We start from the raw sequence: 13,043 nt of genomic DNA, 5'->3' as shown, positions 1-13,043 counted from the left end.
TAAAGTCAATACTGCGCAACAACAATGAGCCAGTCAATTTGGAATCATCCATTGTTGACTCTTTGTACATTGACATGCTCCACAAGCTTCCAGGAGGAGGAGAAACTGGTGAAGATGATATTGCTGAGTGGCTGAATAAGGAAAACTGAGAGATATACCAAACTTCAACATATGAAGAAATAATCAAAAGTGTGCACAAAAGTAATGATGAAAGTGATGAAGAAAAGGACATACGAGGAGAGAGCTTGAAGAGTTCTCACACTACTGGTGCAGAGGCTGCAGACATCTTCTTGAAGTTCATTATACAACAACCAGGTACATGCAGTATCAATATAGCACTTGCAAAGCATTGGATGAAAAAGCATCCCACTGTTGCGTATCATCATTGCAACAACTAAAAATTTAGGCCATGTTTCACAATGAGTGGAACTGGTGTGTATGTACACACTCAAGGATAAGTCTTCTATGAAAACGAATGTATCTTTGAATTTAATAAGTTATAGCCTCTATGTGTTTAAACTAAGTTTCAGACATAATAATCTGGAACATCCACTAACCCAGCACCAAATGACCAGATTAGCGAGAGTCCAGTGTAATAACAACAATAATTTCTACAGGGCATGAGTCATCCTTGGGTAGCTCAGTTGATAGAGCACTTGCACGCGAAAGGCAAAGGTTCTGAGTTCGAGTCTCACAGTTTTAATCTGCCTGGAAATTTCATATCGGCACACATTCCGCTGCAGAGTGAAAAATCTCATTCTGGAAACATCCCCCAGGCTGTGGCTAAGCCATGTCTCCGCAATATCCTTTCTTTCAGAAGTGCTAGTGCTGCAAGGTTTGCAGGCGAGTTTCTGTAAAGTTTGAAAGGTAGGAGACGACGTAGTGGTAGAAGTAAAGCTGTGAGGACGGGGCACAAGTTGTGCTTGGGTAGCTCAGTTGGTAGAACACTTGCCCGTGAAAGGCAAAGGTCCCGAGTCTGAGTCTCAGTCTGGCACACAGTTTTAATCTACCAGGAAGTTTTAATAATTTCTACTAGCTGTTGAACAATCAGGTATTGTGTAATGTCCTTCAAAGCAAGTCAGCAGGTAATGAATCGGGAAAGTAAAGAAGGTGTTCTATCCTGTCAGCTGTTCTGCGTGCCTCCCTCCACTCCTAAACTTGCCCTTGCACATTGTTATAGTGTCTTATGTGTCAGCAGAATGAAAATCATTTAAGAAAATAGCATTTTACTTTAGCAATTGCCTGCCAATATTACACAAAACCATAGAAAAGTGGCATCCTTTGCTGAAAATGAAGGCTTCATGCTGGCAGCAACTGTGTGTGTATTAAGTGTGATGGGATGTCTGTGTCAAGAGTAGTTATCTGTTTTGGACCTTTGTTATGCTGCTTGGGTGGCGGATGCTTCAGAAATGATACAGTGACATAGTGTGTCTACAGTCCATGGGGTGTGAAGAAAGCATCTTATTGGCAGTGAAGAAGCTAACACAGTGAATGGGAGAGCATTCATCCTGACCACATCTTCAGTGCTCACACAGCCTAGAACACGGTTTGAATTAGAATCTCAGTTTGTGCACCTGGTTTTTATTTGGTAGGCTCCGAGTCTTTCTCTTGTATATATATTTTTAATACGTAGTGGGGCAGTAGCATTTAGCAACCCATAAACAGAGCAATTGTCCTTGTAGGTGACTGTTTTGCTGGGATAGAGGACGGTGAAAGGAATGAGCTGTTCTGTGTTCACATAGAATGATTGAGAGAAAACTGGAAAAATTTGACATCTGGTAGGCTAAAATAGAAATGGAAACTGCCGAATTCCAGTTCTGTGCAAAGTACAGTTTAATTGATGATATCCCACCTTTTCATATTTGTTTCACACTTCCAGCATTTATGACTTTTTAATTAAAGTATTCCTTTCTGTTATACAGCTGTATCTTAAAACTGTTAGTATGGTTACACATTGCATGCAAGTCTTTCCATAATGTGCTGCACTATTTGTGCTACAGGTTTATTGTCTATTACTGAACATTTCGAACAGTATTGAAAGTGTTGCTGTAACTTAGTTCTCGGTATATGATTAGAATTTGCATCTTCTTTTGTGTTAAGTTACATTTTATCATTGTAATGAAATAAAACTTTTTCACTATTTCAGTTACTGATGATGTCTTGCTTGCTCTTCATTCACTATATGGTAATCCATTTGAGCGAGCTTTGGAACTCCTCGAAAAAAATTGTGTTGTTTTTTTACGAACAACAAATAAATTAAGATATGTTATACAGGTAAAGGTGAGGTAATGTAATAGGGGCCCATGATATGAGCTTTTTAAGAATTACTGTACTAAAAAGAAAAACAAACTTTACAGGTAATGGGGAGTTCGGGGACACCATACACCGTTTTTCCATCAGTTAACTACTGCTCTTGCCCTGCATATCGTTATCATGTAGCTGGAACCCAGACTGACTTGACGTGCAAGCATGTTCTTGCAGGAAAACTCTGTGAAATAATGGGTAAAGGCAGAGAAGTGGTTGTGTCAGCAAATGAAATGATAAGAATCCTCTGTAGTGCAGCAAAACTTGACACCAAATAGACTTGGCAATGTTGCTATTGCCAAAGAGACTTGGTAGTGTAAGATTATTCTTTAATGATTGCCTACATTAGTATAAAGTACCACCCAAAATATGGTGTAGTATTCACAAAGAAAGTGAACGCCATTGTAACTATAATAATTTACAGTGTAATCACTTCCACATCAGTCCTAAAATTATATGTAAGTTGTTTACTGTCTTATATTATTATTGTCAGTGCAGTTGAAAGTATCATACTGTAGTAATTTGTTGCCATGGATGTCATGGGCATTGTTTAATTCTGAAAATACATTTCACAAGTGGGATTGTAACCTGTTCCAACATATGATATAACATGGAGTTTATTCATTTATCCTTTTATTGACAATATGCTCTGTATGTATGTCATCTGAATTTGTACATCTATTAAATATACACTGTTTAAATAAACACAATTTTTATGTCTTATTTAACATGTTTGTACAGCTTGTATCTCTGTTCTTTTGTAAATCTTAATCAGACTTCGTTTATTTAGCATTTATATACATATTGTTCAAAATACAATTATGCCAAATGAACTATTGCTGAGACCACGTTATCATATATCACTGGAGAATTAATTTAGTAATTTCAAGGATTATATTTAATTTAATACTGAAGTTTCATAAGTTCATCAATGCTATAGATGATGTTGACTTATCAGCATGTTTTAGTTATCTTTTGAAACTGCATAGTTCTGAAATACTCTTGAGTCTGAGGCAAAATATTGGATAAAAGTTTTGGTTAATATAGTACATGTTTTTATCATGTCTGTGCATTTCCCTGCAAAAATTTTCTTTGTTTCTCATGATCCTACTGTTTAATACTACTGTGATCCCATAAGACTTCAAGGAGACTATGCATACATGCTGGCATAGTCAAGATTTTAAGTTCTTTAATCAATTTCCTATGCAATTAACTTTTGGAGACAAAATTTTATATTTCTACACACCTCATCTGGGATTTAAAGGTTTGGTGTGCCATGCTCATGTTACCCCAGAACAGAACCCTGTACCTTAGTTAATCTGTGTTTCGGAAAGTGATATGCACACAACAGTGTTTCTATATTACATTACGTCTTGAGCATTCTTAATGTGTAACAGTTCACCAAGCAGCGGCAGAACACATCATTATTGTGATTTTACCAATAATTGATTGTTTTCGTTGCTAATATGTAACACTATTTAGTTGGTTTCCTGTTTAGTATTTCATCGTGACTTTCCCTATTAAATGAGCATCTATCCTGCTGCTAAGAATTACTTCAATGTATTGGTGTGCCACTAGTGTTATGAACTGTATTACTGTCTTTAGCTGTAATTACATATGGTAATATTTGTGGTGACATAATCCATTAACATGTGATAGGATGTAGTTAATTAAATTGTTAATTAAACAAAACTGTCCATCTGTAGTTGAGGGACTAAAATGATTTGTGGCATAAATAAATAGTAGAAGAGACTTTGTGCAATGAATTTTATCTGGCATTTGTTTTGTAACCATCATAAACTTAAACTAAAATCAAACATGGATGATGTTAAATGAAATGAGTCGTACTGACCAGGTATTTAAACTTTATTGGTTGTCCTCAGTTGTTTTCTTCGTATTGGAAGTGTCCCAACTGGCTTCATTCTCTGGATAATCCTTAACTCACTTTTGTCGTGACCAAATGTAAGTCTGAACTCTCTTACTGTTTCTATTTGATTGCAGATTCATTACTAAAATTTTTATTTGCAGAAGAGTAGACCAGTGAAGTGACAAATTTTAGTACCATTGATCAGGAAAGTTAGATTTAAACCTTTGTCGCACTTTACTTTGCTATCAGCACTACTGACAAGACTTGTCAAAGCATAAATTTCAGTTTCACAATGAACTGCACAAATAAAAAGTTATCAGTTGAACTAAATCCACTACAAACAGCTTAAACGGGACTCCGTCACACAGAAAATGTCATGAGGTAGCCAAATGAAAGACTGTGTTTTGTTGGCAGGACACTTAAAAGAGACAACAAACCTACTTAACCCCCTCAGTTTCAACTGGGAGAAAAGTATGTCAGTCACCTAATATTTCTATTACATGTAATTGATGGCACAAAGAACTGAAACTTGTTGCAGTACATAATGACATCTTGAAGGTGAGCAAAGTATTGGCAGGTGTATCTGTAGGTTTTGTATGCAGATAAACATCACCAGTTCTGTGTGTTGTATACGACACATGGGAAGCGATGAGAGTGAGAGACTGCTTACTCTAGACCTGTCCATCCTCTTTTGGGAGTATTGCAGTGTGGCATGGGAATCCTATTAGATAGGATTGACAAAGCACATAAAAACAGATCAAAGAAGGGCAGCTTGAGAGGGGGAGAGAGGGACATGGGGAAAGTGATACGGCAAGGAAACTCACTCAGACTGCAATATGAGAGGATGGCACAACAGATGGGTGTCCCTTACCCTGGTGGCAGACAGTTATCCTTACTTTTTCACAATTCCCAATCTATTCCAGTCTCTTATTGAAGGAAGGAAATATTAGTTCCAAAAGCTAGTGCTATCCATGAGTGGCCAGATACTGGTGCACATGTCAGAAAACAGGAGAGAATTGGTGACACACAAGGCATGAAGACTGCCTGTGGAAAGGACTCAAACCCATGCCCAAGTCGAGCATCTGGGTTCTACATCTACATCCATACTCCGCAAGCCACCTGACGGTGTGTGGCGGAGGGTACCCTGAGTACCTCTATCGGTTCTCCCTTCTATTCCAGTCTCGTATTGTACGTGGAAAGAAGGATTGTCGGTATGCTTCTGTGTGGGCTCTAATCTCTCTGATTTTATCCTCATGATCTCTTCGCGAGATATATGTAGGAGGGAGCAATATACTGCTTGACTCTTCGGTGAAGGTATGTTCTCGAAACTTTAACAAAAGCCCGTACCGGGCTACTGAGCGTCTCTCCTGCAGAGTCTTCCACTGGAGTTTATCTATCATCTCCGTAACGCTTTCGCGATTACTAAATGATCCTGTAACGAAGCGCGCTGCTCTGCGTTGGATCTTCTCTATCTCTTCTATCAACCCTATCTGGTGCGGATCCCACACTGCTGAGCAGTATTCAAGCAGTGGGCTAACAAGTGTACTGTAACCTACTTCCTATGTTGTCGGATTGCATTTCCTTAGGATTCTTCCAATGAATCTCAGTCTGGCATCTGCTTTACCGACGATCAACTTTATATGATCATTCCATGGGTTGACAGAACGTCGGACCTGACACAACAAGAGCAAGTCAGTAGCAACCTATACAACAATGAAATGATACAAACCTTTGAAACAAAACTGTCAACAGGACAAGTACGAGCCAGAATCCAAATTGAGACCAAAGATAAAAACCAATACGAATGCGAAATCACTGATGAGATACAGTAGTATGGTGGAGATATTAATGAACAAAATTAGACGAAGTACATGACTGACTGAGTGATCAAGGTGCGGTGGTGTTTATGCTGGCTGTGAGGGACAATATTGGCCAGTGTAGTCACGTGGCGAGATAGTGGCACTTTCATAGGCGAGTGCAGTGCTGTGGTGACACGCCCTCTATTGTTCATCCAGTTCCACTTGCTCCAGTGGACATTCAACTTCTGTGCAGGCTAATACCTAAGCTAGAGCAGTGTGTGTACTTTTATAAGTGTACTGGCAGATATGTTCACAATTTTACATTTTTCTTGAGAGAATTTTCCTTTTTATGCAATTAATATTATGTAGATGTCATTGTAGATTATGTAGATGTCATTGTCTTGAATCCACAAAAAGTTATTTGGTTAGAATGTACCATTTGGTTTGTGATGAGATTCATAACACAATGATGAACCTTAATATTACTTTGCCAAGGGTATCTGATCAGCCTTTCCGGAGCTACTTCAGTTGAACAGCCAGCAAGGGAATTTTAAGCAGCCATGCTCAACCTTTGGTTAGCAACACTTACTCGAAAACCACATATATGGTAAGCCATCTGTTTCACTCTTTGACACACTTTTATACAGTAAAAATATTTGTAATATATTTACACTGTACTGAATAGTCACAGTGGCAGCAAAACGTAGCAAATAGCATGGTTGTACAACCTTTTTATTACCCAACAAGATACAGGTATCAAGTTAAATTTTTCAAATGAAAGTAAATGATATTTGGTCTTAGATTAGTAATTATAGAGGAGTTCCACTACTCTTTAAGCACTTCCCTTAAATTAGTACATTGTCGGCCAGTTGACACTAGATATTTTATGAGCAGCATAAATTAAATTAACTTTGATATATGTCCCAATATACCTGGTATGTGCAGACTGTGATGACACTGTTCCTAATTCAAATCTTATGGCAACACACAATAGAGTATGTCCTATCTTGGAGTAGGACTTTATTGTTGAGAAAATTTGGGTGCTGCATGTTCAGCCCACTGCTAGAAAATCAGGCAAACCAGTTGTATATAAATTTTAACTACAAAATTTCCTCACAGGCATACATAATTGCTGTCTTGCTGAATAAGACGCACACAGACATCACTGTTTTAAATGTTTGGGAAAATTAGATGTCCATCCTCATAGCTCGTTTTTGGTCTTCTACTATTTCATAAAACTGCCACACTTCCAGTCACCATTTACGAATACCTATTTTAAAAAGTCCTCCTCCCATGAACCATAGACCTTGCCTTTGGTGTGGAGGCTTGCATGCCTCGGCGATACAGGTAGGTAGGTGCAATCACAATGGATGGGTATCTGTTGAGAGACCAGATAAATGTGTGGTTCGTGAAGAGGGGCAACAGTCTGGATGATTGACTGATCTGGTCTTGTGACATTAACCGGACTAATGACCTCAGAAGTTGAGTCTCATAGTGCTCAGACCCATTTGACATTAACCAAAACGCCCTTACTGTGCTGGTACAGCGAATGGCTGAAAGCGAAGGGAAACTACAGCAGTAATTTTTCCCGAGGGCATGCAGCTTTACTGTATAGTTAAACAATGATGGCATCCTCTTGGGTAAAATATTCCAGAGGTAAAATAGTCCCTATTTCAGATCTCTGAGCGGGTACTACTCAGGAGGATGTCACTATCAGGAGAAAGAAATCTGGTGTTCAACAGATCAGAGCATCGAATGTCAGATCTGCTAATTCGGCAGATAGGTTAGAAAATTTAAAAAGGGAAAGGGATAGAGTAAAGTTAGATACAATGGGAATTAGTGAAGTTTGGTGGCAGGAGGAACAAGACTTCTTATCAGGTGAATACAGGGTTATAAATACAAAATCAAATTGGAGTGATTCAGGAGTAGATTTAATAATGAATAAAAAAATTAAAAAAACAGGAACATAGGTAAGATACTATGAACAGCATAGTGAATGCATTATTGTAGCCAAGATTGACATGAAGCACACGCCTACCACAGTTGTACAATTTTATATGCCAACTAGTTCCACAGATGATGAAGAGATTGAATAAATGTGTGACGAGATAAAAAAAATTATTCAGATAGTGAAGGGAGATAAAAATTTAATAGTTACGGGGGACTGGAATGTGAAAGTAGGAAAAGGAAGAGAAGGAAAAGTAGTAGGTGAATATGGAAAGGGGGTAAGGAATGAAAGAGGAAGCTGCCTGATAAAATTTTGCACAGAGCATAACTTAATCATAGATAACACTTGGTTTGAGAATCATGACAGAAGGTTGTATATGTGAAGAGGCCTGGAGAACCCGAAGGTTTCAGATGGATTATATAATGGTAAGACAGAGATTTAGGAACCAGGTCTTAAATTGTAACACATTTCCAGGGGCAGGTGTGGACTCTGACAACAATCTATTGGTTATGAACTGTAGATTAAAACTGAAGAAACTGCAAAAAGATGGAAATTTAGAGAGATGGAACCTGGATTAACTGAAAAGACCAGAGGCTGTAGAGAGTTTCAGAGAGAGCATTACGGAACAATTGACAAGAACAGTGGAAAGAAATACAGAAGAAGAAGAAGAAGAAGAAGAAGAAGAATGGGTAGCTTTGAGAGATGAAATAGTGAAGGCAGCAGAGGATCAAGTAGATTAAAAGATGAGGGCTACTAGAAATCCTTGAGTAACAAGAGATATTGGATTTAATTGATAAAGGGAGAAAATATAAAAATGAAGCAGGCAAAAAGGAATACAAACATCTCAAAAACGAGATCAACAGGAAGTGCAAAATGGCTACGCATGGATGGCTAGAGGACAAATGTAAGGATTAGAGGCATATATAAGTAGGGGTAAGATAGATACAGCCTACAGGAAAATTAAAGAGACCTTTGAGAAAAGAGAACCACTTGTATGAATATCAAGAGGTCAGATGGAAACCAGTTCTAAGCAAAAAAGGGAAGCAGAAAGGTGGAAGGAGCATGTAGATCTATACAAGGGCAATATTATGGAAATGGAATAGGACATAGATGAGGATGAGATGGGAGATACAATACTGTGTGAAGAATTTGAAAGAGCACTGAAAGACCTAAGTTGAAACAAGGCCCCAGGAGTAGACAAAATTCCATTAGAACTACTGATAGCCTTGTGAGAGCCAGCCCTGACAAAACTCTACCATCTGGTGAACAAGATGTATGAGACAGGCGATACCCTCAGGCTTCAAGAAGAATATAATAATTCCGATCCCAAAGAAAGCATGTGTTGACAGGTGTGAAACTTACCAAACTGTCAGTTTAATAAGTCAAGGCTACTCTTTACAGACGAGTGGAAAAACTGATGGAAGCCAACCTTGCAGAAAATCAGTTTGGATTCCATAGAAATATTGGAACACGTGAGGCAATACTGACCGTACGACTTATTTTAGAAGATAGATTAAGGAAAGGAGAACCTACGTTTCCAGCATTTGTAGACAGAGAGAAATCTTTTGACAATGTTAACTGGAATACTCTATTTCAAATTCCAAAGGTGGCAGGGGTCAAATGTAGGGAGCAAAAGGCTATTTACAACTTGTACAGAAACCAGATGGTAGTTATAAAAGTAGAGTGGCACAAAAAGGAAGCAGTGGTTGAATAGGGAGTGAGACAGGATTGTACCCTATCTCTGATGTTATTCAATCTGTATATTGAACCAGCAGTAAAGGAAACAAAAGAAAAATTGGAGTAGGAATTAAAATCCATGGAGAAGAATTAAAAACTTTGAGGTCTGCCGATGACATTGTAATTTTGAGAGAGATATCAAAGGACCTGGAAGAGCAGTTGAACGGAATGGACAGTGTCTTGAAAGGAGGCTATAAGATAAACGTCGACAAAAGCAAAACAAGGATAAGGGAATGTAGCCGAATTAAGTAATGCTATGCTTAGGAAATTAGACACCTAAAGTAGTAAATCAGTTTTGCTATTTGAGGAGAAAAATAACTGATAGTGGTTGAAGTAGAGAGGATATAAAATGTAGACTGGCAATTGCAAGGAAAGCGTTTCTGAAGGAGAGAAATTTGTTAACTCTGAGTATAGATTTAAGTGTTGGGAAGTCTTTTCTGAAAGTATTTGTGTATAGCCATGTATGGAAGTGAAACGTGAACGATAAATAGTTTAGACAAGAAGAGAATAGAAGATTTCGAAATGTGCTGCTACAGAAGAATGCTGAAGATTATATGGGTAGATCACGTAACTAATGAGGGGTACTGAATAGAATTAGGGAGAAGATGAATTTGTGGCACAACTTTACTAGAAGAAGGGATCGATTGCCAGGACATGTTCTGAGTCGTCAAGAGATCATCAGTTTAGTATTGGAGGGAAGTGCAGAGGGTAAAAATCATACAGGGAGACCATGGCATGAATTTAGTAAACAGATTCAGAAGGATGTAGGATTCTTAAGAAAAATTATTAAAAAGGCATCCTTACTTTTATTCAAGTAAAATATGACTCTACATTTTCCACTCTTGAATAGTTCAGTTAAATCATATATGTACATAAAGATACCAATTAGCCAGGACATTATGACAGCCAACATACTATCGATTCAAACCCATCAAGGAGATAGCAGTAGCACCTGGTGAAGAATGAATGTTACTCAGATAGATGCCCAGTGCCTGCAGTATCAGGGAGCGTGGTGTCCATGTGTAGAAAGGGGAAGGCTCCACCCCTCATTTCAGATGTCGGACATCATAGGCTGGGCAGACTGGTAAAACAGTTCAGGCAGTGAACTGTGTTGGAACTAACATCAGACTTTCATGCAAGGCACAGTACAAGTGTGTGTGAACACACAACGCACCAAACACTCCTAGTGATGGACCTCTGCAGGTGATGATGGGCATGGGACAATCTGTACTGGATGTTGGTGCAGTATCAGAGTGTTGCATGGTCTGACAAATCCTGAGACTTTCTTCATCGTGCCGACGGGAGGGCGCGAATCAGTCGTCTTCCAGGGGAGTAGCTCCTTGATAGCTGTACTACAGGATGGGGACAACCTGATGGTGGTTCCATTATGCTCTGGAGAACATTCACGTGGGTGTCTGTGGAGCCTGTGCAAGGCACCATGATGGCCAACAAGTGTCATTCACTGGTTACACCCCTTCATGACAGTCTTGAAGGCAGTGGCATTTTTCAACAAGATATTGCACCATGTCACAAGGAGGAGTGTGATGGAGTGGTTTGAGGGACACAGTTGTGAGTTCCAATTGATGTGTTGGCCCTCCAATTCACCAACTTTTAACTCAGTCAAAGATATCTGGGTTGTGATTGAATGTGGTGTCAGAGCTGATCACCCCCACTCTCTGGAATTTATGGGAATTAGGAGACGTGTGCTTGCAGATGTAGTGCCAGCCCCATCCAGCGACCTACCAAGGCCTCATTGCTTCCATACCAAGACACATCGCTGCTGTTATCCATGCCAAAGGTCGACATACTGGCTGTCCGGTAGGTGATCATAATATTCTGGCTGATCAGTATATAAATAAAAGATTAGCAATAACTGGAAAACTAATATAAAACTATTTTGAGGGTAGCATTACACTACTGGCCATTAAAAGTGCTACACCAAGAAGAAATGCAAATGATAAACGGGTATTCATTGGACAAATATAATATACTAGAACTGACATGTGATTACATTTTCATGCAATTTGGGTGCATAGATCCTGAGAAATCAGTACCTAGAACAACCACCTCTGGCCGTAATAACGGCCTTGATACGCCTGGGCATTGAGTCAAACAGAGCTTGGATGGCGTGTACAGGTACAGCTGCCCATGCAGCTTCAACAAGATACCACAGTTCATCAAGAGTAGTGACTGGCGTATTGTGATGAGCCAGTTGCTCGGCCACCATTGACCACTTCAATTGGTGAGAGATCTGGAGAATGTGCTGACCATTGCAGCAGTCGAACATTTTCTGTATCCAGAAAGGCAAATACAGGACCTGCAACATGCGGTTGTGCATTATCCTGCTGAAATGTAGGGTTTCGCAGGGATCGAATGAAGGGTAGAGCCACGGGTCGTAACACATCTGAAATGTAATGTCCATTGTTCAAAGTGCCGTCAATGCAAACAAGAGGTGACGGATATGTAACCAATGGCACCGCATACCATTACGCCGGGTGATACGCCAGTATGGCAATGACAAATACACGCTTCCAATGTGCGTTCACCCCGATGTCGCCAAACATGGATGCGACCATAATGATGCTGTAAACATAACCTGGATTCATCTGAAAAAATGACGTTTTGCCATTCGTGCACCCAGTTTCATAGTTGAGTGCACCATTGCAGGCGCTCCTGTCTGTGATACAGCGTCAAGGGTAACCGCAGCCATGGTCTTCGAGCTGATAGTCCATGCTGCTGCAATCGTCATCGAACTGTTTGTGCAGATGGTTCTTGTCTTGCAAACATCCACACCTATTTACGCAGGGATCGAGATGTAGCTGCACGATCCGTTACAGCCATGCGGATAAGATGCCTGTCATCTTGACTGCTAGTGATACGAGGCCGTTGGGATCCAGCACAGCGTTCCGTATTACCCTCCTGAACCCACCGATTCCATATTCTGCTAACAGTCATTTTAGCTCGACCAATGCGAGCACCAATGTTGTGATATGATAAACCGCAATCACGATAGGCTACAATCCGACCTTTATCAAAGTCGGAAATGTGATGGTACGCATTTCTCCTCTTTACATGAGGCATCACAACAACATTTTACCAGGCAATGCTGGTCAACTGCTGTTTGCATATGAGAAATCAATTTGAAACTTCCCTCATGTCAGCAAGTTGTAGGTGTCACCATCGGCGTCAACCTTGTGTGAATGCTCTGAAAAGCTAATCATTTTTATATCACTGCATCTTCCTCCTGTCAGTTAAATTTCGCATTGTAGCACATCATCTTCGTGGCGTAGCAGTTTTAATGACCAGTGGTGTATGTGCTTCATAAAACAATGTATCAAAGCTAATTTGTCACTTTGAAATTATTTTTTTCTTCTAATTTCTGCATTTC

The 13,043-nt window shown here is 39.5% G+C and overlaps 1 protein-coding gene across 1 annotated transcript in view; it reads left to right on the top strand.

Annotated features, from left to right (window-relative positions):
* The window catches only part of LOC126285307 (zinc finger SWIM domain-containing protein 7-like), a 35,025-nt gene extending 30,955 nt beyond the window's left edge, over nucleotides 1-4,070 (top strand). The window contains exons 2-3 of the mRNA XM_049984603.1: nucleotides 2,147-2,274; nucleotides 2,358-4,070. Of these exons, the coding sequence (XP_049840560.1) occupies nucleotides 2,147-2,274; nucleotides 2,358-2,582 (353 nt within the window). The 3' untranslated portion in view covers nucleotides 2,583-4,070. The remainder of the gene's footprint in view (nucleotides 1-2,146; nucleotides 2,275-2,357) is intronic.
* Nucleotides 4,071-13,043: the final 8,973 nt, after the last annotated feature.

This window comes from Schistocerca gregaria, chromosome 8 (genome assembly GCF_023897955.1).
Source record: "Schistocerca gregaria isolate iqSchGreg1 chromosome 8, iqSchGreg1.2, whole genome shotgun sequence".
Classification (NCBI taxonomy): domain Eukaryota; kingdom Metazoa; phylum Arthropoda; class Insecta; order Orthoptera; family Acrididae; genus Schistocerca; species Schistocerca gregaria.
The sequence above is the reverse complement of the archived record's forward strand: the minus strand, read 5'-3'. Positions and strand labels throughout refer to the sequence as shown.